The 24,450-nt window shown below is 53.3% G+C and overlaps 1 protein-coding gene across 1 annotated transcript; it reads right to left on the reverse strand.

Annotated features, from left to right (window-relative positions):
- Window positions 1–2,704: 2,704 nt before the first annotated feature.
- ARX (aristaless related homeobox) lies at window positions 2,705–14,735 on the reverse strand. Its single transcript, XM_070289876.1, has 5 exons — window positions 14,325–14,735; window positions 11,764–12,646; window positions 9,149–9,194; window positions 6,019–6,347; window positions 2,705–3,877 (listed from the first exon to the last, which is right to left on the reverse strand). Exons 1-5 carry the CDS (start codon window positions 14,518–14,520, stop codon window positions 3,637–3,639), a joined length of 1,695 nt encoding a protein of 564 aa, XP_070145977.1. The 5' UTR covers window positions 14,521–14,735; the 3' UTR covers window positions 2,705–3,636.
- Between the last annotated feature and the right edge of the window lie 9,715 nt (window positions 14,736–24,450).

Raw genomic sequence — 24,450 nt, forward strand, 5'->3', positions numbered from 1 at the left:
GTAGCTGGTGACTGAAGAGTACTTAGGGACATATTCTGAAATTACTCGGCCTACTGCTCCCTTCTTGCCTTTCCTTTCGGGGCCCATTCAGGATCTGACTAGCCTGTCTGAAAATGTAACAAATTAACTTGCCCTTTCCCTTCATCCTTCCCACAGAGGCCAAACTGCGCTCCCTCACCCCTCACCCCAAGATGCTGTGGGGGTGGCCCTGGGAAAGCAGGTGGTGGGGCATTCGGGCTTGGGGGTGATAGGGAACAGCCATGCCCCCATCACAGGGGCTCTCCTGAACTCCCCTGGGCTCTGCATGGCCTCCTCCAGGGTGAAACAGGTTTGCTTAAGGTTGGGAGGGGGGTCAGCCGCTCCCAGCATTGTGACTGCTTTCCCAGATATTGGGGCCAAATTGGGTTGCCATTCATTAATAATGCTCACAATAAGATTAAATCATTCTGGAAAATCTCATAAAATCCCCCTAAGTACGCTCCAGTGGCTCTTTCCAATCCCCATCATTCAGCACTTGGGGAGGTTTGGAAGGAGAAGAAAATTGGTTTCTTTGCTTTTAATGCTGCTTTGAAAAGATACTCAGAGTTTGTCATGCGTGACATGTCACATGTTTAATGTGGACTTGCTGGAAGTCAGGGGGTCTTTAGCGTGTGATATTTATGGGGAATATTAAGTGCAGAATGAGGTCCCTCCAGCTGGGGAAAGTTGAAAGAATAGGAGGCCCAGGACTGGGCTTGTTTGCAGCATCAGAATGACATAGGATTAAGAGTTTGTAAAACAAGGAGAGGGGTTCTCATTGGCCAGTAATAAATGTAATCCTTGGAGGTAATTTCACGCAATTTGCTTCTGCTCCATGGAAGGGTCAAATGAGAAAAAATGACTTAAAAAAGAGTTCATTAACAGGAAGAATGGTACTGTTTCTCGTACACCATCCAACTGGCAGCCTGGAAGTGGGGGGGGAAAAGCCCTACCTAAACAAAAGCCAAAATCAACGGAAAATTGATATTGACCACCAAAAAAAACCAAAAAAAGCCCTTTCCCTCAGGCCCCTCCTGCGCTCCGCAGTCCCCACCCCACCTCAAACTCCTGAGTAGCCCTGTCCACCCCAGGAACTCGACCTTCACCCCAGGAGACTCTGTGGAGTCTGGTGAAGGTTTGAGACACTCAGATCTCGGGGAATGTCCTAGAAAGTTCCTGCTGAGCCTGCAACCCCCGGGAAAGGAGTGTGCGGCGGGAAGGGCTGAGCAGAGGTAGTTGGCGCCTACTCCCCGTGTCCGGGGCCGGGCCCTGCTTGCGAGCTCCGGGTGACCCGACGGCCAATATCCGAGGCGCCCCCTCAGCCTTGGGCCCCGCGGGCGCGCTCCCCAAGGTGTCCGGCGGGCGGGGGGGTTGCGGCTTGCCGGCCGGGCGGGCGGGCGAGCGGAGGACGCCCGGGGCTGAGTGCGGCAGCTGCCGGGCCTTCGCCCACCCGCGAGTCGCCGCTGACCTCTGCCCGCCCCCGCACCTGCCCCTCGGCCGCGCACGCCTGCGCCCGGAGCGGCGAGGGGACCCGCCCCCTCCCCTGGGCGCGGTCCGGGAGCGCCCGTGGAACCCGGCGGGGCCGGCCCGGAGACGCATCCGCGCCCCCCGCCGCGACCGACTGGCCCGCGGCCTGGCGGGGCGGCGGCACCGGCTCCGAGAGCCACGCTAGTCACGCCGCGGCCGCCCCCCTCCCCGCGCCTGCCCCTCTCCCCAAAGGTCCAGCGCACTAATTACTACAAATTGAAACTAATTAAGCTTCTCTTCCCTTTCCCATCACCCTGGGAGCTTTGGCGAGACCCGGCCCCCGCGGGCGGGCTTACACCGAACGGTCACCTGGGGGGCGCAGGCACGGCCCGGGGGAGGGAGAAGCTACCGTCGCCGCCGGCGCAGGGAGGGGTGCGCCCGGGGGGTTGCAGATTGCGAATCTGCTTGGGTCTCCTCGCGAAACCTGAGTTGTTTGGATTTTTTTTACAAGTATATACATTTCCCAATGCCTGGATAAGTGATGTAATGACATTTGTCGAGTTAAGATCTGCCACTTGGATACCCCTCGCTGCCTTTCCATCACTGTTTCTGCGTTCTCTCTCCCACTCTCTCCCTCCCTCTCTTCCCCCCACCACACACCCTCCTACCCCCCCAACACACTCACTCCTCCCTGCTCCCCCTACCCCCGCCACAGACCCTCCTCCCCGCGCGTGTACCGTGTAGCCCGCCCCCTCGGAAGCCACCGCCTGGGCTCCTCTCTCGCGCCATTACCTGTCATCTCGGACTGCGCACTTCCTTGTACGTGGCACTTTCCACGAACAGTTTCCTTCGCCTTCTCAGCTAAGACTCCCCGCTCGCTTCAAATTTCTGTCTTCACCGTCAACGCCTACAGTGTAGACTCACCCACCCTCCCTCAAGCCCACCCCACCTCCGAGGCCCAGGGCCCTCAGCTCCCACTGCAACACTACCCAGGAGAGCCGAGATGCACGTGGAAAGCTCCGTGGCGGCGGCGATCTTAACCTTTCTTAGGAAATTCTACGGATCCTTTGAGGATCACATTCAAACCAGGGCCCTCTGCCAGGAAAACGGGAGTGCAGATGAACTCTGGGGGAGTCGGGACGAAGGAACCCACCCGCGGTCTTATGGGGGGGGCCCTTCTACTGTCCCCTCAGCTCCTGTAGAGAGTATTCACACTTCCTTTTGTTAAACATATATTTTTGTTTTATTTTGAGCGTGACACTTCTCCACTAGATAGCAAGGAAAAGTGATAACAATTACACATTACACAAAAGTACTGTACCATTGCCTTTATCTTGAAGGTTTCGGAAGCCTCTACAGTTAATAAGTTAAATAAAGGGCTTGAGTACATAAATATTTGTCTAGGAACCCTACCGTATCTACAACACAGTAAGAATCTACAGGAGGACAAACTTTTACCATACCACGCTGAGTGCAATTGCGTTATAACATTTCAAATATACAAAGCTCTGTTCTTTTTCTTTTTTTAATAACAATGGTATGTACAGAATCAATAATCACAGTTTGGTGACTTCAACAGTCCATATTCTAGCAGAGTATTTCCCTTTGGTTTGATATAAAAACCTTGGTTGATGTATGATAAAGAAGAGAACAAGAACAAGACGCCCCTTTCCGTTAAGTGCACTGTTAGCTATCTTACAGATTCGCATTCGCTTCCCCGCCGCCGAAGGCTGGGGCCACGCTGGCAAGATCAACTTAGAGCGCCAAAATGCTATTTGGAAAAAAAAAAAAAGCTAAGTGGGGTGTCAGGAGGCAGAGAGGTTGGGGTTTTTAAATTGTTAACTTCAATACCAGGTGACTTAGGGAGAAAACCTCCCCGATATTTTCAATAAAAGAACGGGAGAGAGTGGACATTTGAGTTGGAGCGAAGTTGGCAGGGGCAGGGGCGGGTGGACAGCCAGCCGAGGAGGTGCCACGTCCGGGTAGCGCCGAGGGCTGCCTTGTCCGCGTCCAGGCTGCTGCGAAGGCGGCTGCGCTCTCTCAGTGCCGTCTCGGGAGTGTGCTGGTCCTCTGTTTCCATTTGGTCTTGAGTGGTGCTGAGTGAGGTGACCTTTCGGGTCGCGCCCGGGGCGCGAGGGTGGAGGGAAGCCTTTAGCACACCTCCTTGCCCGTGCTGGTGCCCGGCAGGATATTGAGCTGCGTCAGCTGCGCGGCGTGCTCCTTGGCCTTGAGCCTCAGCGCCGCTATGCTCGAGGCGCGTCTGTCTGCAGCCGCCGTGGCCGGGTCGGCCAGCGCGCCCGACGCCACTGCGCCCTCCACGGCCGGCGTGGGCTGTCTCAGGAGCGCGGCCGCGGTCGACGCGCTGGTCAGGGGGGCCATGGTGGAAAAGAGCCTGCAGGGAGAGCAAAACAGCGCGGTGACGCCCCGAGAGCTGCGCGCAGCGCCTCGTGCAGCCTTTCCCGCCGCCTCTCCCCGGCGGACCAGAGGGGCGCCGCCGCTGGGGCGCAGAGTCGCAGGTCCGGGGCTGGCTCGGGGCTGGCTCGGGGCTGGGGAGTAGCTGGAGGCGCGGGCGGGAGGCTGGGACGTTCTAACGGTTTACTAGGGCAGGAAACGAACAGAGTGGAAAAAAGACCGAGGGGCCAGATAGTCCTGGAGGGACCACAGCCGTGGCGGAAGCAAGCCCCGAGTCCCCGAACCCCACGGCCCCACGGCGCGGATTCTGGGCTTTCGCTTAAGAAGGGAGTGTACTTTAGACGGAGAGCTCCGACTGCCTATAATACTATTTGCCGAGAGAGAGAAGAAGAGAGACAAAAAGGAGAGAAAGGGAGAAGAAAAAGAGAAAGGACAAAGTGGGATTAAAACTGAGAAAGACCTGTGCTGCACTTTGTACTCCTTCTATAGAACGCCTTCTCGGCCCGGGGCTCCTTTCACCCTGGAAAAGCTGGTCTTGTTTGCTAGCCTTCCCGCCGCCGCGGCCGCCCTCCTGCGCCAGGCAGAGCTGCCAGAGCCCGACGGACGACCGCGAGGTGGGGATGGGGGCTCCCGCCTGTTGATTTCCGCTCGCCAGGCAACTATGACCCGCCAGCACCGCATTCTCTGCGCCCCGTGCAGTCACCAGTACCAAAGAGCCCCCGGACCCGCGCCCCCTCCCCTTCCCCCGCGTGCGGCGCACGGCGAAACCCAAGTCTGGGACTCCAGTCCGCGAAACCGCCTCCAGAAGGCGCCAGCATTGACCCGCACGCGCTTCCACCCTCTGCACTGCGGCGAGCCAGACTTGCGGCAGAGGCCGAGCCGCCCCTGACCCTCAATGCCACCACCACCACTGCCGCTAACTCCCAGGGCTTTGGCTCCGGCCCCCGGAAGGCCAACTCAGAGTTTCCACCATTAGAAATGAGCCCACCTGAGCTCGAGGAGCGCCCCCCGCTTCTCCCAAGCCCACCCTCCACCTCTCGTCCCACCTCCACCGCACCCTTCTTCCAGCCTCTCCAAATGTCGCAGCTGATACTCCAGCCATGGTTTGGCAACTTTAACAAGGCACTTGTTGTGAGAAGAGGAAAGGGAGAGGGTGGTGGGCGAGGGACAGAGGACTTAAACATTTTTTTTTCCAAAAAGAAATAAGTGTGGCCTGGAGGGGGCGTAACATGCTCTGGTTCCACCAGGTAAACTGAGTCACTACACTTCAGTGCACTTTCTGTTTACTTCATTGGTTGTTACAAGAAAGTAATTTTACTGAGTCTTTTTTGAAATTTTTCTCCAAGATGATTTTTTTGTTAAGTGGCTGCGCAGCTGGACGAATCTATTATTTCTTTGTTCTCCCAAAGAGAGGTCACTGAAGCTGCATTCAGTTCTAGTTTCACTGCGCTTTCCAACTTACTACATCTCTCCTTTGTTTCTTTGTCTGTGTGATTATACAGACTTTTAATTTCATCATTCGATGTTCATTTAAAGAAAGGGATTTATAATATATGATGAACCGTTTCTTTGATTTCGTTGTCTTGTGCTGCTTTGGGGGTCCGGGGTTGCATATATGAGGGTATGGTTGGCAGCGGATCACTTGAATGACAAGGAAGGTAGAGTCTGGGGAAGAAGAAAGATTTCTTTGGACCCAGAGGGCCCTTGGCCCCAGGGCTGTATTCCTCTGGCTGCCAGGCTTTGGGGAACGAGGAAGGATTTTTGCAAAAGTTGAAAAGTCATCCCGGCTCTGCAGCCTACACCTGTACCCTTTTACACACACACCACCTTTGGTCTAGGCTGTTACTGCCTTCAAATGGTACTTTAAAGCTTTCATTGAACACTTCTAATTTCTGTGGTTGCTGTTGTTGCCACTACCCTTTCCTCTGCCGTTCAGTCCCGTCATTCCCTTCAAGATCCGCACTGTTTAAAGCAATATTAGAGATTATTTTCTTTGGCTAAGTCTCAAGTTAAGCCAAACAGGAAAGATGTGTGTAGTCCCTACCTATTTCTGGCCTCCTCCCAGGGCCCCAGCCTCTGTGCGTGTATGAGAGAAACAGCCTCCCCGAAGCCGCGTTTTACCTGCCGAACGCAGGGCTGATGAAGGCCGGGTGCCGGAACACTGCGGCTCCGAGGAAAGTGCTCAGGCCCAGCGGCGCCCCGCTGGGCGGCAGGCTGGCCGAGCCCGGAGGCGGAGGTAGGCTCGGGAAGGCGGCGGCGGCGGCTGCAGCAGCGGCAGTCCAGGCCGAGTCGAGCGCGGGATGGTGCGGAGGGAAGGGGCTGGCGTCCAGGTAGGGGCTGAGCGGGTGGGTGGCCGAGAGCGGCCCGGGGAAGGGCAGACCCGGGGGATGGGTCTGTGCGCCCGCCTTCTCCCGCTTGCGCCACTTCGCCCGACGGTTCTGGAACCAGACCTGCAAAGCCGAGAGAGGCAGGGGTCGGTGCCGCTCCGGCTGGGTAGGCGCTCCGGGCGGTCCCCGCCTCTTGCCCCCGTGCCTCGGGGCCCTCCCTCCTTTCCACTTTTCCACTGCAGCCCTCGCCCACCTCGCCCCTCCATGGCCTCGGGTTGTTCAAGGACACGTCTGGGACCAAAGGGGCAAAGAAAGAGGGCCTAAATAAAGTCATCTGGAACTACCAGGCAAGTGAACCCTTTCCAGTGGACATTTTAACTAGCCTGGTTCCTTTCCAAATTTAAGAAATGGTTTGTTGTATTTAGAAGTGAGGAAACCAAGGTTTACATGTCTGCGCTGCCATTTGCTTGCTGTGTGTCACTTAAACCTCTTGGAACCTCAGTTTTCTAATCTGTAAAATGGGGATAATAAAACTTTACTCATAAGGCTGTGATGAGGAATGAGTCAAATAAGGCTTGTGGAAGCTGGCATTCAGTGATGACTCTTGGGAACAGACAGCCATCAAGAGAAGAATGCACAGCAGCTTTCTGTGGCAAATCAGCTCTTTTCACCTATTTCAGGTTTTCCCAAGAGGTGACAAAATCTTTGCTCTCCGTTGAAAAGGGAATCAGGGAGGTGGTTTAATCTTTCCAGAAATATTTACTGAACACCTATGAGCACTATCCTATGTTTGGGGGCTTGAGGGGAGCTGGGACTGAGGGAAGAAATACCTATGATAATTAGCAAACAGGCATACAGTTTAGGAGGCAGTTGTAATGAAGTGTGGGGTACACAGCCTGCTATCTGCAGGGGCTCCATGCAGGGCCAGGTTGTACCAAGGAAGGCAGTGACTGCATGGATCAGGTCTACAGTGATATTTGGACACAGAAACCAGAGTGTGGGACACCTGGAGACTGGGCACATCTTCGTAGCTAATCGGTCCTTTCTTCTGGAGATGTGGTTTAAGTAGGTTATTTAAGTAAGATAGTTGTAGGTTGGGGGGAGGTTTTCAGCACAAGGTATCTTCCTAATTGTTAATAGAAAGCAGTTTTAGTAGAGACCTTTACCTGAAATGTGGCAGCTACCATGGTCTAAAAATAACTTTTAGGAGCATGAAATTATTTTTATGTGACCTGCTCATCACACCCACAGCTGAGAAGATACGCTCCTTCTCCCTTGAAGGCATTAGTATTTTTAGGGCTTAGTTTATGCCTGCACACAAGTCTAAAAATTAAGAATGAACTCTGGGGCTATACAGAATTATATTAAAATATAATGTAAATGATCCCAGAGGTATATGTTTTTTAAAATTTTAAGACATCTATGCCTCTCAGATATACACACTGGGGTTGTCGTTACTAGCACTGGTATCTAGGTTCGGTTTGACTTCTATATAGCCACCTAACACAAGAAAAATTGAGAATCCAAGTCAGTTGATTACTTAAAATTCTGCCCAAAGGGGGCCCATCCATAACATTTCACAGCCCTCAAATAATCTGTTTGAGAATCGCAGAAACATTACATTGTGGAAATTCAGAGACTTGAAAAAATAAGACTAGATGGGACCAGGCTGGGTGGGCAGCTTTTGTGTATCCAAATCTGTCTAGACAAGAATACCCGCCACTCCTCGATGGCAGTGAAAGGAGTAAAGGGCGGGGGGACAGTGGAGGCAGAATGCCCTCAAAGAACATGGAAACCTTCTAGAGACAGATCGGCTCTCGGCTCAACTGCAATTATCAAGATGTCCCCCTGCAATTCCTCATTATTGAATTAATACCTCTGAGGCCCCCCAAAGGTAAACGAAAGGACTCTAATAATTCATATTCACTTAATTACATCTTCTCCAGTGAATAGGGAGCGAGGAGAAGGGGAGGGGGCGCTCTCTTTCTTTTTAAAAGTTATTTAACTTTCCCACGACTCGTTCCCCTGAGCAGAAAATGCAGAGTTGCTGTCACATCTCTGTTTGACAATGGAGAAATGTGTCAACAGAAAGGAGGGGACAGGCCTCATCATTAGCCCTCTAATGCAAGAAGCTGTTGTGTATTAAATGAGCCATATGGAATTTATTGTGCTTTATCAGCGCTTGATTTTGACTGTAAAGTGATTCACTCAGCTCCTAACCCAGGGACATCTGTTTTCTGTTGGCCATCGGGGCTGCCCAGTGTTGATCGTCTCTTTGGTTATGGGGCCTGGGTTCGGAAATGCACTCTGGTATGGGGCTGCAAACACCTTTAATAGCATTGCACTCACTCCCTATTAGATCAATGTGGGCTCATTGCTATAAAAAATGGGAAATCAAATAGCATTAGCCAGCTCCTTGTGCGGGCGGAGGGGAAATCAAACAGCATTTTGCCTTCAAATGGCCCTGTTTGTTCTAGCACTAAGTGGGCTTTTATGAAGCCCGATTGGAGACTTAATCGCAGCCAAATACCTGCTTGGAGCTGAGCGGATTTGTCTAACAACCAAATCCATGCTCCATCCCATTATTTCAACCAGGAAAAGTCAGTTCGCAGATTGTTTCCTACAGGGGCTGTGGACCAGGGGGCTTCTGAACTGCAGTCTCAGGGACCCTGAAACCCCACTTCTGATCCTGGACTCCTCCCACAAGGCTCCCAAACCTAGAAACCTTCCCCTTCCATCTTCCAGATCTTCATATTTTAATATAATTTTGTGCAGGAGTGTTTTGGTTTATCTTTCTGATTCTGCTTCTCTTCATTTTATGAAGGGAGTCTCTCAAGAACCCCCTAGTCCATCAGCCCATCTCTCTTCCACTCTTTCCCCAGCCCACTGCCCCTCCTTTCCTCCCTCTCTGCAGTGCGGCTCACCTGGACCCGGGCCTCAGTCAAGTCCAGCCTCATGGCCAGTTCCTCCCTATAAGAAAGCAACACACAGGCAGGAGGTCACTGCAGGCTCCAGCAACCGCCTGTCAGCCACCTTTCCTTCGCTGGCATCCTCTTCCATTAGGGTCTAACAGACACCTGGGCATCACCACCCCTTCAACACTGGAGTGTCTTCTATTTGACTGCAAACGTGAAAACACAATACACTCCCAGATACAGGATGTTGTCTATTCTATTGCATCATATTATATTCAAGAGTGACAGTGGTGACTTCTTGACTGTACAAGTCTCAGATTCTCTCTCACTCTTAAGCCAGAGTTAGATAAGACACACACACACACACACACACACACACACAGTGCTTATGGCCTCTTTTGTCCTAAGAGTAAATGGGAGAACTCTCCACTCAACTAAAAACATTTCTCTCGCCCTCCTTGTTGCTTTCTGCCTTCTTTAAAAAATGCTCTCTCCCCTCTCCTTCCTCTCTCTCCAGCTCTCTGCTTTTCCTTCCATCTCTCTCTCTCTCCCCCGCCTTCCTCCCCCCCCTCACCCCCTTAGGTCATACTCCCCATTACCCTCTGGAGATATGTTAAGCTTGTTAAGAGTTCAGTGGGGTAATTTTTCGATTAAACAAAATTCTGCGCACCTCCTGACTCCAGTGCCCACTACAAACCCTGCCCATCTCAGGGGAAGTCAATTTAACTGAAACCCTACCCCGTCATTGCAGTTATTACTGCGACAATTAAGGCAAATAGGAAACCATTAAGATGCTGTAAAACGGCTTACAACCTGTTTACCGAAAATATGAGCGCGACGAGAGTAATTGGCTCTCCAATCACTAATATGAAAGAGCGAGGCCTGCCCCAGCCTGGGACCCGGCCTGGCCCACACCTGGAACTTCAGGACTGGGAGAAAACTGGTTCACTGGAGAGCTTCCCGCTGCTTCCTGCTACAGTAAGCATCAGCAGATCTAAAACCCCCAAACCACACTCCTGCCTGGGTCCCAGCAGGAGCCAAGGGGCTCTAACTAGCCCCCTGGGTGGGAAAGAGGTGGGCATGGGGTGGTGACAAGCAGCCACCCCTCTTCGTGTACTTTGGTTCCCCTGGAAAAGCTAAAAGGGCAGACCTGCGTGCCAAGCGACATCACATCATTTTCTTCTTTTGAATTACTTGTGTGTGATAAATGCAAAAAGTGGGTTGGCCGCTTAGCTATTTGATAGAGACAATTACTTTAGAATTTATTTTCTTTTTTAAAGATAATGAAGGGACTGGATTACACAGGGGAGGGCCAAGTTTAGCTCAGGGGATGATCAAGTTTAGTGCCTTGCCCCGAGTCAGATCTACTCTTCCGTTTCTGGTTAGGAGACAGTTTAGCGATTAATTGCTAGAACAACTACCCTGGAGCGTTGGCTCAGGCCTCCTGAGCGCTAAGCAATTTCTCCTCGGGTTCAAGTGGGGCAGGCAGCTTTCCGGGGCTACTAAAGTGCACATTGAAAAGTCGTACACGGCTCGTGCGAAGGTGGGGCTGCTCGAGCTTGACAAGCCCAAGTCCGGGCTCACTCCTATCCCTTTTTCCCTCCCCGCTGGGGAAAGTTGGCCATACCTGGCTCCTCGGCTGTGCCAGACCTTAGCTTTGGGGTGGGAGAGGAAGGCCCCCTGCCGGGCCGGCATCCCAGGTATGACTAAGCCGGCCCTCAGGGGCCCAGTTATCTCACAGGTACATCTTTCCCCCAAAACTCGGGTGAGTGGGAATGGAGCGGATCCAGGAGGAACACCCAGGTGTAGACACCAGTCAGAAGGGGGAAGTTCCCCTCAGCTGTTCTGTCTGCTCCCTGCCAGGCTCCCAGCAGTCCAAGCCTGCCCCTGTAAACCCGCGTACAGTAAACCAACACTGCGTTTAATGTGCGTGGAGGGCGATGGAAAGGGGAGATTCTGGTCGGTGCCTCCGCAGACCAAACGCTGCCTAGTTCTGACTTCCTTAGGTTATTCCAGGAGTCCTCAAACGACAGAACTTGGATCTTTTTAACGGCCTTCTCTACAGGCGCGGGCAGCTTCACTGCGAACTGCGTAACTGATACCCACCAGGCTCCCGGGGCATCAGGCGGGGAGGGCAAGCGCACCACACAGCGGCCAAAAATAGCCCCTGCTTAGCCCTGGCGGCGAGGGCCGGCAGCGCTGCTTGCGCCTTGCCTGGGATCTGGCGGGGACCCGGGATTGCAGCGCCAGGGGCCTTGATCAAGCGTGAGCGCTCGGGTGCGCACGTCTCCAAGGTGGCGCGTTAGGGCGCCCTTTGGAGAGGCCGTTTCTTTTTCTCTCTCTAGCTAAAACTTGTAATTACAAAAATTAAACTGGAGAGACCTCGGGAAGGGAAAAACAAAACAAAACAAAACCCATCCCAGTCTAAACTTACAAGCCCAGAGTAGAGGGGGTGGGAGGGTGTTTTTGGTCAACAGGGGTTTGGCCATTGGGAGGGCGCGCCTGGGGTGAGTCCAGGAGCTAAGTTCCTGCCCCAGCCCCAGGGCCCTGCCCGCCCACCTTCCCTCTCCGGGACCCACTCGCGCCCTCCAGCCACTGCTGCCACGATCACCCCTCGCGCGTACCTGGTGAAGACGTCTGGGTAGTGCGTCTTCTGGAAGGCCCGCTCCAGTTCCTCCAGCTGGTAGCTGGTGAACGTGGTGCGGTAGCGCCGCTGTTTGCGCTTCAGCAGCCCCTCCTCTGAGTCGCTGCCGGCAGACAGGCACACGCTGTCCTCGCCGTCCTTGCCCTCAGCGTCCTCCGGGTGCAGCAGCAGCTCCTCCTTGGGCGACAGCTCCCCGCCCTCGGTGGCCACGGCGGCAGCGGCAGCGGCGGCGGTCACCGCTCCTGTGGCGGGCACAGCGCAGCGCCGCGGTTCCTTGAGCAGCGCGCGGGCGTCGTCCTCCAGCAGCTCCTCCTCGTCGTCTTCCAGCAGCTCCTCTTCCTCGTCCTCGTCCTCTTCGTCCTCCAGCAGCTCCTCCTCCTCGTCCTCGGCGCCCGCGCCGCTACTCGCCGCCGGGGCGCCACCTGGGCCGCCGGCCGCGCCAAGGCGCTCGTCCGGGTGCCCGGCGCCCCCCGGGCCGCCCAGCTCGTCCAGCGCGGGCGGTGGCGGCACGAAGGGCGCCCCGTTCTCGCGGTACGACTTGCTGCGGCTGATGCTCACCTGCGGCGCCTGGCTGATCTTGAGCGTGTCCCAGGCCGCGGCGGCGGCGGCGGCGGCCGCCACGGCGGCCCCTGAGCCATCCGGCCGCTCCCCGGGCCGCGCGGTCGGCGGTGGTGGCGGCGGCGGGGCCTCCCCCCGCGGACCCGCCGTGGCCGTGGCAGCCGCCGCCGCCGCCGCCGCCGCTGCCGCCGCCGCCGCCGCGGCGCCCTGGAGGAGGCGGCCCCCGCCCGGGCCGTACAGGCGCCGCAGCTTGGGCGGCAGGTGCAGCTCGGCCTCGAACGGGGCGCTGCTGCCCTTGGGGGAGCCTGCGGGCAAGGGAGAGCGGTCAGCGCGCCGGCCGGCGGGCGGTCCGGGCCAGAGTCGCCGCCCGGGCCAGCCCTCCGCCGCTCCCTCCGCGCCCAGGCCCCGATGCGCGCGGCGCTCTCCGCACCGCTAGACTCCGAGCCCTCCCCTCCTTCCCCAGTTTTCTTGCCTTTTCTTTTTCTTTTTTTTTTTTTACATCTCTTTCCCTTGCTCTTGTTTCCTTCTTTCTCCCTTTTCTCCTTCTCTATCGGTCCTTTCCTTTCCCTCTTTCATTCTTCCCTTTATTTCCTTTCTTCCTTCCTTTACTTCTTTCTCTACTCGCCCTTCCTTTCATTTAAAAATCACTTTTTCTTTCTCTCTCTCCCCGTCTCATCATTCTTTCCGCGTCTTTCTCCTCTCCCTTCCCTTCCTTTCTCTTTTGGTGCACTCCTCTCCCCTTCCTCCTTCCCTCCTTTATTGTTTTCTTTTTCTTTCCTCTTGTCCTCTCTTTCACCTTTTCCCTTCCCATTTCGGGGCAAGAGGGAATCTGCAAACATTCAACTTTTTAAAAATCACCACCACTCTGAAAACTTTGCACACGACCTCTGCCCTCAGCTCTGCCATGCGTTCCCAGCTGCGGGTTGGCGAGAGGGGCCACTGCCTGGCGGGCATCGGGGGAGGAGGGAGCGGCCCAGTGGCCCAGCGTGAGGACCTGGCCCCAACAGCCCCCAACAGGAGGGGCGGGGGCTCCTCTCCCAGAAAAATCGTCCTGGAGAAAATGGGTTCGGAAAGCCCTGGGTGGGGACGTAAGGGGGTGCAATAGGCACAGAGCGCTCATTCCCCTCGAGGAAGAGCCTGGCACAGGTGCCACTGCAGGCTAAAAAAAGAAAAGGAAAAAGTCAGTTTTATTTTAAACGCCCCTTTCCCCGCTGTCCGCTCCTGTCTTCCAAGTGACGGTTCGGCTGGACTGCTGGTTTACAGATTTTAAAAGGCGAAACTTGGGTGTAACAGTTTCGGGGCAAAACGACAGTTGTTCTGGAATTTTTAATTTTAGGGGAAAAAAGAGCTTTTAAACATCTCAACTCTAAAAACAAAAACAAAAACAGCAGAGGAAAAAATAGCACCCAGAAGCTGCATATTTCATACACTTCAGATACAAGAAGGAACATTTGGGGAATCCCAGGGAGATGTCTTCTGCAAAGCTTGGGTTTAAAAGATCACAAGTAATCTACAATTTTAAAAAGAAGAAAAAAGCAGAACACCTCGTATAAAGAAATCTCCCCAAGAGGAAAGGCCAAGGCGCACTCCGCCTGGAGTCCCCATTCACAGCTTTTGGGGTTCTTCTCTTCACCAAGTTCTTACAAGAGTCCACCCGGCTCCTACTGTTCTTGGCTCATCGCCCCTCTTCAGAGCACCCGCAAGGCCACCAAAGGGGGTATTTAAACGACCTAAGAACCAATACCGAGAATCTAAGGGCCCTCAAAGCGAAGTTTGGTCTCTGCTTTTTCTGGAAGCAGAGAGGGAAGGAGAGACATCCCCTGGGAAGAGGTTTACCGCTCTTTGAGGTACCAGGCCTCAGAGTTGTTCCCTCTTTTATCTTCTGTCTCCAGTTGGACAGCCGCAGGCCCCTGGCCCCGGAACATCACACATCCAAACCAGTACCTAGCACCCTTTTCAGGTGCTCGGCAAGCACAGCCTTACCTTGCACGGCCTTTTCCTGGTCGGTGCGGCTGGCCAGCGGAGCGGGCAAGCTTTGCGCGGCTCCCAACAGCCGCATTTTGCACGGGCTCCTCCGGCCCAGGATGCTGTCGATGCAGTAAGAGGAGAGCAAAGTTGGAGATTTACTTTTGCACTCGGGCCTCTCGGAGCAGCCCTCCTCCTGGTACTGATTGCTCATGGCTGGGGTTTTTTTCCCCTGGGCTCAGAGAAGCGGGCCGCTGGCTGCCTCTCGGGGCGGGTGGGATGGATGGGTGTGTGTTGAGGGGGTGGGGTTAGATGGCTGGTTATAATGGATATTATTGCGATCTCTGTGCCTCTCTGCCTCTCTCGGTCGCTGGCTGCCGGCTCCCGCCCTGCCTGCGGCCGGAGTTCGCCCTCTCGGCGCTCAGGACAAGCAGTAACAAGTGTAGTGAGCCGCGGGCGCGGAGCTCTGGTGTCTCTCTCCTCCACGTGCTGAGAGGCGCCCTCTGATTGGCTCTCGCCAGAGGCCGGGCTGCTCCGAGGCTCTGCGCTCCCGGCAAAGCCTGGACTGGATTCCGGAGAAGCGGGCGGTGGAGGAGGGGCGGCAGCAGGCACGCACCCGAGCCAATTTTATTTTTATTTTTTGTTTTCAACTAGCAACTTTCTAAATACTCCATTCTGTTCCTGCCGCTCTTCCTTTAACCCTTTAGGGCTATCCCGAAGCTCTAGCGTATTCGGATGTCAGGCCAGTGGGTGCCATTTGGGCGGCGTGCGCCCCTTCCACCAACCCGAGGACTTCACTCCCTTGGAGGCGAGGCCTTGAGGCTTGGCTCGCGTACGGACGGATTTGGCCCTTTGCAAAGCCAATGTTGCGCTCCCAGGACACTGCCTTGACCTCAGTGGCCCTCAGCCACCGTCCTCTTTAGGGCAGACGGGCCGCCGGGGTGACGGCCGCCTGTAAACGTCTGTCGTTGGGGCGTTCAGTGTTCTCTTGTGGCCCAACGCCTTGAACTGTTAGTCCTCTCCCTGAGTCCGGCGGTTGCTCTCTCTTTAGTAGGGTCTCATCACCGTCTTCAACTCTGCGAAAAGTCCCCTTAAAGACAAAGGTCTGCCAAAGGCGCGCGGCCTTCTCTAGCGCATCTACAGAACAGGAAGGGACGGGCGAGTGTCGGCTGCGAGAAGGGGCAGCTGGGGACAGGCCCCGAGAGTCTCCCCCTTCTCCCCAGACACGCTGCCCTCTTCTCCCCATAAGTTCGCCTCTGTTAGGCCGTCACCCTGAAGCTGGACACTCTCCGATCGCGCTTGCAAGGAGCGGGATCTAACCGGAGCCCTGAGCCCTCTAGGGTGGGAGGGACCCAGGTTCGGCTTCAACCCAATCTCAACGCTTGAAGTTCTGAACTCCCCCCCGGCAAAGGCGAGAGAGCGAACCTCAGGGAGAAAGAGCACTTGTTTTTTCTTCTTCCCCAAACAGCTTCCAGCGCGTCCAGCGCTGAGAAACGGGACCCAACTCTGACTGAAGTTGTGCCGAGCCTGGGCGAGGGGCTAGCACGGGTGCCTTCTTTTTCTGGGTGCAGGGCCCAAGGGATAGCCGGGGGCCTCGATGCTGGCAGGGTGGGGACGAGGGTGATGGGTGGGAGAGGAGCCGGGGAGGGGGAATCCACGCCGGGTTTTCCTCTCTCAACCCCTTCAATGTGTCAGAGAAAAGCGTTTTACAAAGGATTATACTTGAATCACTTACAGTCAGTATTTAAAAATACAAGGATGCATAACTGGGATTTTTTTCAGCCATAAACATCTGCATAACTCTTGGATGCTGGTGGGTGGGTGGCAGACAGATCAGGCTGGCTTGGCAGGAGCATTCAAGACACAACTGGAGGGGATGAAGGGTTAGGAACAGGCACATCACTAATGTTAATACTAATGTGATATTACTAGTACTATTAAGAGCTAGACGAAGAGGATCTGTGTCTCTCGGTGTGTGTGTGTGTCTGTCAGTCTGTCCATCTGTCTCCGCTCTCTCTGGCTTTTAGTTTGAGTCTCACCAGTTTTTCCTATACTTGGATGATGGGAGTTGGGGGCGAAAGAGAACCCGAGCTCTCTCTGACATTGATTTTCTTTTAAGCCCTCTCTGTTGTTCCAAGGCCCCTGGTATCTTCTGTGTTTGCCTGCCTTTTTCCTTTTCTAGTCTCACCCCAGTTCTCTGTTATACAGCCCCGTTTAGCTTTAAAGTAACATTCTGCGCGCTGATTCCCTCCCCATTCCCTGTCCGGCTCTGAGCGCCCACTCCCAGGGTGCGAGTCTCGACGGAGCCGAGAGGCGGAAAGACGCGTAGGTCTCCTCGGAGCGAGCCTCCAGCCGCGGGAGCCTCGCGGGCGTCTTTGCGGCTGGTCACTGGGAGAGACAGGGGCGCTTTTCCCTCCCCAGCGGGCCCCGCGTCGGAAATCTACAAGACCCGGCTGCAGGTGGCTCCGTGACTTCAGAGTCACACTCCGTCACACGCAAGGAGTGGGTTGAAAATGAGTCCACAAGAAGACGGTGTTAAAGAGAGACACAAACGCACAACTCATTTCTGAGAGCCTAACGGGGTTTCAACTCGGTGGAAGATTTCTTAGCTTCCGTCCCCCTCCTCCCCCTTCTGCAGCTGTTCTTTTTTTTTTTTGCTAAAAGAGTCGGACTTTCTGCTGGGGTGTATTCTAATTTTAATCATCCACTGCAAAAGGGGAGGTTAACATAGAATTTCTGATTCTGACTTAATGACCCCTGGAATTAAATCTAATTCTATTAATGGCATGTAGCGTCTTTCTTTGGGAAACCTGGTGCAAACACTAGCATTGTTATTTTATCTTGTGTATTTTTGGTATTTTCTAATCAATCTTCCCAAGTGAGGACACTATTGGGAAAGCACATCCATTCACTTCGGGGAGAAGGGCCTGACTCTGCTCCCTTTACACCCAGCAGCCCTGAAATGATCTTTGTCACAATTCAGCACCCAAGTTCAAAATCTGCAGTTGGCTCTTGTTACTCCTAAAATATTATTTTTTTTTTTTAAAAAAGATAACTTTTCTAACATACCCACGGGGAGACAATCAGCTGGTATCTCCACAGTGTCTAATCAGAAGATGGGTTTAAGATATGTGTGTGTTATCCTACGTGTTAGTTTAGAAAACAGAATGATGCCTCTAATATCTAAGAAGAATTTAATTAATTTGTTGAGTAGGTAGACTTTTCGGGATTGGGCTATAGGACTATGTATAAACGAACTTTTAGTTTAGCCAATTTCATGTTTGCACTGTCGGCAAGATGCCACTTTGCTTTCTTTTCACCTCACTTTCTCCACTTTCTTTTACCCACTAATCAAAAGGAATTTCATTTTAGTAATAATATTATTCACCTTCGTACTTTGTTACTCAGCACTCCTGGTTCCTCTAATCTTTGAGGTCTGTAACTGTTGGTTTTCTTTTCCTGGGCTGCCTGGAAAACAATGGTTTGCAGTTCATCTGCTTTTAAAATCAATCACTAAGATAAAAATGACAATTATGGCCGGAAGTGAGGGTCAGAGGTGTTCAAAACTGTTGTTTATGGTGAAAAGAATGAGGCTTGTCCCCAGGATTGGAAATAATAATTACCTAGAAGAGGCGAATGGAAGAAACCCCTTTCTTTTCTGTGGTGAGAGCTAATTCTACGTTGTAGTTTCAAAATTATATTTGCAAGAAATGCGGGATAAGGGGGTGGCAGTCAGATGTTATTATCCAGGGGGGAAAAATGTTTGGAGGAGAGTTAACCTTGCACACTTTTCATTTGAGATGTTTTAATTTATTGTGCAATAGACACATAGATAAATAAAGCTGTGATGGGCTTCCAGCCACACCGGCCGGCTCAGGTCTCCTTAAATTATGCTCAACCGCTTCAAAACATATATTTAAACAATAGAAATAAACTTCATTGGAGTCTAGCGACCAATTTGGAAGCCATTGGAAGGGAAGACAATAAGTCCTGATTACACGCGAGGATTCTCTGTGATGTGATATCCCCTTTGCCAAGTCATTTTGCTGTTTTATTTATTTAATTTCTTTTTTTTTAAACAAACTTTCATTCATTTATGGTCTTCCGCAACCTGCTAATTTAACACTGGAGCGCGTTATTGCAGTGTTAGGAGGAGAGAAAGAGGGAGAGAAAACAACAATACTGCAATGAGCCAAATGCTACAGTAGAATTAGAGCAATTATAGTTCTACTTGTGGGAGAAAACCTTGCTGAGATCAGGCAAACAAACTGAAGCCTTGTGAGGATAACAAGCGTCGGGATTGACAGCCGGTGCTGGGAAGAGCCGGAGGGCACAAACAGAAATATTTGCCTCCCCCCCACCCCCCACCCCTTAACTCCAACCAGTCCAGGTTTACCTCCTCAAATACTGCTTTCACAGTCTTATTCACTTCAGGCTATGCATTTCATGCACAAATCGAGGTCTCTCCTCCTGGAAGTCTGTTAATAGGAGGAAATGTATCATAATCTGCTTGCCCCTCGCCTTCTCTGCCCTCTGCTTGCCCTGCACTCCCTACCCCTGCCTCAGTTCTCCCCACGGCTGCTGGGATCTGTCTGTGGACGGTGTTTGTTGATGCGTTAACCAAAGAAGCAGCCCGTGGAAAGGTCCAAAGGGACTGAGAACGTAGATTTGCAAGGAAGGCTCCTTGGCGTTCGCTGTTCCTTCCGTCTTTGCCGTGTCGTCCGCCTGAGCCGGGGCGGGGGGGTGGTGGGGTGGGTCCATCGTCAGGGCTCGGCTGGGAGAGGTTTGTTGGGAAGCGGCGCTTTGGGAAGGGTCGCGAGGACCGCGGCCGAGCCCTCAAGGTACGGACGCGTGGGTGTGATTACTGTGTTAAGACAACTCCCCTGATTGTCAAACTTCGCCACTTTCGGTTACCCGCCGGCAACCAGGGGAAAGGGGCCAGGGGAGCAAAAAGTAGAGAGAAAACAGCTCCCCCCGCCGCCCCATCGCCTCCAATCATCCGTCCAGGCGGCCCACCGAGGCATTTTCAAGCCTGGCTCCCAGCACAAAGCGAGGCGGGACGGTCACAGCCTCACGTCTGCCCTCGGGGGGCTTGCGGGGGCGGGGGGGGGGGAAGGAAGCGGTCCCCTCCCGCGGGCGAGAAGCAAGTGGGTGGGCTGTCACCCCGAGCCCCTCGGTCGGAGCCCCCCATCTCCTGCCTCACCCACCCCCCACGTTTCCAGAGCGGAGAGGGAAACCTCGGCGTCCTGTGATCACCACCGCCTGGTTTCCTCTGCGTCGCCGGACGGCGGGACCCTGGGTGCGTCCAGGGTCGAGGCGTCCCCCGTGTAGCCGTTACTCTGTAGCTGCTACTCCAGGCGCCCCCGGACGTGGAGGGAGCATGGGTAGGAGCTCGAGTGCGGAGTAACGAGGGACCCGACGCCGGCGTCAGTCCCGAGGCCCCGCGGACCCCGGCTGTCGGCGTTCTAGCAGCCGAGCCCGGCTCGCGCGCTCGGCTCGGCGCCACGGCCAGAGGGCGCCCCCTAGCGGGGGTTCGGGGCGGGCCGGGCCCTCCCGCCGCAGCCTCTGGGGATTGAAGTTGGCAGATCCCCGCGATCCCGCAGGAATGAATGGGGGAAGAAAACAAAAGCCTTGGAAACATTTCCAAGTGTGCAATAAAAGACCCATCTGTACCTTTCTTTTCCAGCGCGTTTGTGGTTAATGTCCCCCCATGAGCGCGAGAAGGGAGATAATTGCTGGGTGGATTCTTGCTGGCGAACCTCAGGAAACACTGGCCCGAGAAGTGGAATAATTGGAGGTGGCGCAAAGGCAAGCGTGCAGAGGCTGCAACACCAGCCGGAAAGTTGAATTCGCTGTCCGTGGGGTGTTCATGGAGGCCTGGCCGCCTGCGACCTCACCGTCACTCCTCAGTCCTTACTGAGGGGTCATCTGAAGATGGGTACTCATATTTCTTTTCTTTGAAATAGGTCTCTGTGGCACTCCTACACTTCTGGCTCTGTGAAATCAGCCCCCTACTTCGTGACTCTAGAATACCCCACCTTCGAATTCTAAGGTTCTCCCTTTTTTGACTTGATGATCCCCCACCTTCTACCTCTGTGATTCCTGACAGTATCCCCCAACCTCGCACTTGATGACTGACTTTGTGATTCCCCTAATCGGGCCACCGCCCTGCATCTCCCCAAGGAATCGGAATCTTTGCATCAGAAAGTCGTCGAAGCCCAGATCCCAGCGCTCTCCACTACTCACAAATCCCCTACCCTTCTTGGAGTGACTAGAAATGGAGAGGAGAGGGAGCAGGGTTCTTGTCCAACTCTCTTTGACTGTTCTACCTGGAGAAAGTGACTTTTCTTGAAGCCCTTAAAACCTCTGGTTAGAAAATTATTGATGAAGCCTTTACAAAGATGAAAAATGCCCAATTCATATCGACTTGTTATTTCTTTTGCAATGAGAGTGTTAATCCTAACTCATCAATCACAAAAACACAAGTCGTGCTTTTCAAGACCTGAGTGTCTGCAGTCTCAAGTCCTCAGTCCTGCAGGATTTTCAAGTCATACTAAGGCCACCAAAACACATACTAGGTAAGGCCTAGAAAGGAAGAGTCCAAAAGTTGGAGTGATGGCTTTACAGCCTCTTATTTTGCGATGTGTCTCGGTAATTGGGAAGTTCAACACGAGGCTTTCCCTGCCCATAAAAGGCTGGTATTTCAGAGTTAGGGGGAGCAGATGGAAGGGGTCTTGTGGGAAGGGAGGCGTGGGTGTCCCTTGTTTAATTAAGACTTGTATTGTGTTGAAGGGAGGAGGGAAGATGCCGAGGCTGAACAGCGCTCTGTTCTCTTCATCACAAAATAACCTGCGAGGAAGAAAAAAAAGCCCACAACTAAGACAGAGCCAGTGGTTCTGGAATAGATACTCTGGAATAAAGATATCTCATTTCCTGCCGCAGATCACTTACCCGATCAGAAAACACAAATAGCTGAACAGAAAGGGAGAAAATAGAGGAGGAGGACGAGGACGAGGAAGAAAGGCCCCCAGAATAAAAATAACTGCGCAGAAGGGCTTGCATTCCACGCGCTGACAGGCGTCTCCTCCAAATCTGGGGCGGTCCCGTCCTCTCCCCTTCTGCCCCCCCTCTGCCCCCCGAGCTTCCAGCCCACCCGGGATCGTTTCGAGGACACTCAGCGTCTTTGGGGAAAAGGGGAGGCTCCCGAGCTGAGAGGAGGGCGACGATGGAGGAGAACGGGGACCCTCAGGGTCCAGGGGCCTCTTGGGGAGGCAGAGGCAGGGCCGCGGGCACCGGCCTGGCCCCCGGGCCTACCCCGCGCGGCGGCAGGGTCGTCCGCAGGGCACCGCCAGGCTTCGGCGGCCTCGGTTTCCCCATCGGGAACGAGGCGCCCCCACCCGGGGCTGGAGGAGATGCTGGGGGTCCTGCGGGGGCCACCTGGACGCCCCACGTCGCGGCCTCTCCTCCCGGGATCCGGGGCCCGGGGGTGCAGAGCCAAAGCCGCGCCCCCGGTGACCCCCAGAGCGCCGAAACTCCGGGAGGAGTGGCCGGACCCGGCGCCCGCCAGAGGGCGCGGCGGGAGGTGGCCGGCGCGGCGGGAGCAGAGTCACCTACCCGCCCTGGGGAAGGACCGCCGCCGCGGGTGGAGAGTCGAGGCAGAAAAGCTGGCGGGAGGAGAGCTTGCGCATCCGCTCAGACGCAAGTGCCCCGAAAGTCAGCCGAGGCGGTTTTCCTTTGGGGATTCCATGAGACGGTCCGAGAGAGGTTTCTTTGCGTGGGAAATCGTGGGTTTCTCACACCCGCCTGACATGTTGCGTCGCGTGCCTCTGAACTTCACATGCCTTCCTGTGTTCACACTTGGTGGCCCTTAGCACAGTTCCTGGCACCTGGGAGCAGCTTAGGACATCTTTCCTGAACCTGGAAACTGCTGTGGGAGTGTAGAAGGTATTTTATGGGGCAGATGGCATTTGGCTGCTTTATTCTCCTGGGGGCGGGCCCCTTTTGGATCGAGGCCTCATTCTCTTTCCTCAGTCCTCACTTGACTACCCTTGGGGCCATGTCAGCGTTTATTACTCTCCCAGCCTATGGTTTGCAAGGAACTAACAGGAAATTAAAACCAATGTATTTTGCTCAGAGAATCTCAGAAAGGTTGGAGAGAAGAGATTGAAACCCACAGTTCAAGTAAAATTTAGACCTAGGAAAGATTTTTACGTATTTCTTTTCATGGATAATGGAGAGGCTCCCTAATAAATAGCTCCAAGTCTATAATCTAACAGGTGTAACATTTCCCTTTTCTGAGAAACGAAGAGACCACCAACACTATCTTTTAAATAGTACACATAGAAAATGTGGTTGTTGACAATTTCCACACTAGAGAATTAATCCCAGGCCAGCTCCCTCCTTACTTGCTTTCTGTTACAGGCCTGGCTTTAGGAGTAGCGTGGTGTGTACCCCACACTGAGAGTTGTAAGCAAACACTAAGCAAAAATATCCAGAAAGGGCTTTTTACTCTTTGCCAACTGCAAAAGGGGCTGATCCTTAAAGAGAAAGCCAGACCTTTCTTTCACCCACTTCCCTTTATCCCCTCCAGAAATATGGCCCACTTAGGTATGAGGTGACACACAGTGGAGAGAAAAAAGTGAGAGGAGAAAGTTGTTCAAAGATGCTCATGTCTCTGTGAGGTGTCGCTTGTTTTGGGTACGTGTTGAGTCGTTGTTTTCCTCCCCAGATGGGCCTTGATTTTGGAGGATTCATAAGCATTTGTTTGTCTACAGGCACCTTTCCCACAACTTTCAGCACCTTTCAAAGCATCCCGTCTTCAGAGTTGGCCTACCCTGCAAAGAACGCAGAAAGATCTCACCTGGAAATGTTTTGTCAGAGACAGGAGGGGAAACTGGCCCAGGAAATTCCACCCATCTTCATCATGGACCAACCTTTGCCTGGTTCTCCTCACCTTCCTCCTCTCTTCTCAGCTTTTGGGGTTGAAGCATTTTGATGTTATTTATATAAAGGAAACAACACCAGAGTAACCTTTTTATTGCATTCACTAAAGGGAGATTGAACTATAACTTTGAAAATTGTGACATTCCAATGAGAGTTATGTTAAGCTGCTTAACAACATTTTGAAGGCATCATTGGTATTGTCTGTAGTGTAAGTGAAACGAAGGTTTTCACAGCACATCGGGTTTAATACTAAAAGCTCATATTTAAGACTTTAGCTATTAAATAGAAGAGAGGAGAAAGGGAGATGGTGAAGTAGCACATGGAGGAGAGAAGAAGGTCCTGAGAAGAACAGCCGACACGTAGTGAGTGCTCACTATGTGCCAGACAGTGTCCTAAGAACTTTTCACACGTTAGGATTGATTAATCCTAATGACAGCCCCTGGAGGCTGTTTCTGCTATAATCTCTCTCTGTTATAGACGAGGAAATTGAGGTACAGAGAGAGTGACCTTGCTTTCCCGCTGAAAGGCCTGCAGATTCTTCATTCCTGGGCAAAGTAGGATGGTTGGTTGCCCCAGGCACTGGAGGGAGGTGAGTCTGAGCAGTCAGACTCCATTCAGCAGCCCTTACCTCTGTGAATCCTGCCCATTTTACAGATGAGTGACTTGAGGGTCAGAGAGGAGTGAACTGACCTGTCCACAGTTAAATAGCTTGCGGGAGGTAAGCAGGAGATGATACCTGGGGACTTGTGAATCACATCTGTTCTCTACTCTTCACTACCTTCTATAAAAAGAGTTTTTATAGAAAAGCAGGTAGCTTTGAAAAATATTAAAGATAGAAATGAGACCAAAAAAGAGACTATTCAAGGAAAAGATGTACATCAGATTCAGACACCTAGATCATCACTCCCTGGCAGTATTAGAACACATAAGAAAAGGAGGTCACTATTGTAAACACAATTTATAATGAAGGACAATTTAAAAATTGCAATAAACACACAAAGAAAATAATTACATGGAACACGGGGCCATCAGGCAGGGAACATTTGAACTCTCTAAAGCATTTGGTGTATGGTTCCCATCCCGTAATTGCTCAATCATGATGATGAGGGTTCCACCTCACACCAGTGTCAACTGGCAATCCACCACCCCCATCCTCCCACCCCTCGCCAGCATTCAGTGTTTCCAAACAGCTTTGAGTGGG

This window comes from Ovis canadensis, chromosome X, assembly GCF_042477335.2.
Source record: "Ovis canadensis isolate MfBH-ARS-UI-01 breed Bighorn chromosome X, ARS-UI_OviCan_v2, whole genome shotgun sequence".
NCBI lineage: Eukaryota > Metazoa > Chordata > Mammalia > Artiodactyla > Bovidae > Ovis > Ovis canadensis.

Excerpts from the sequence above, each read along its gene's own strand:
- ARX (XM_070289876.1), bottom strand. The coding sequence starts at position 14,520 with ATGAGCAATCAGTACCAGGAGGAGGGCTGCTCCGAGAGGCCCGAGTGC. Across the intron at positions 12,647-14,324 it reads CCAGGAAAAGGCCGTGCAAG|GCTCCCCCAAGGGCAGCAGC; the intron begins GTAAGGCTGTGC and ends CCTTGCCCGCAG. Across the intron at positions 3,878-6,018 it reads ATCAGCCCTGCGTTCGGCAG|GCTCTTTTCCACCATGGCCC; the intron begins GTAAAACGCGGC and ends CTCTCCCTGCAG.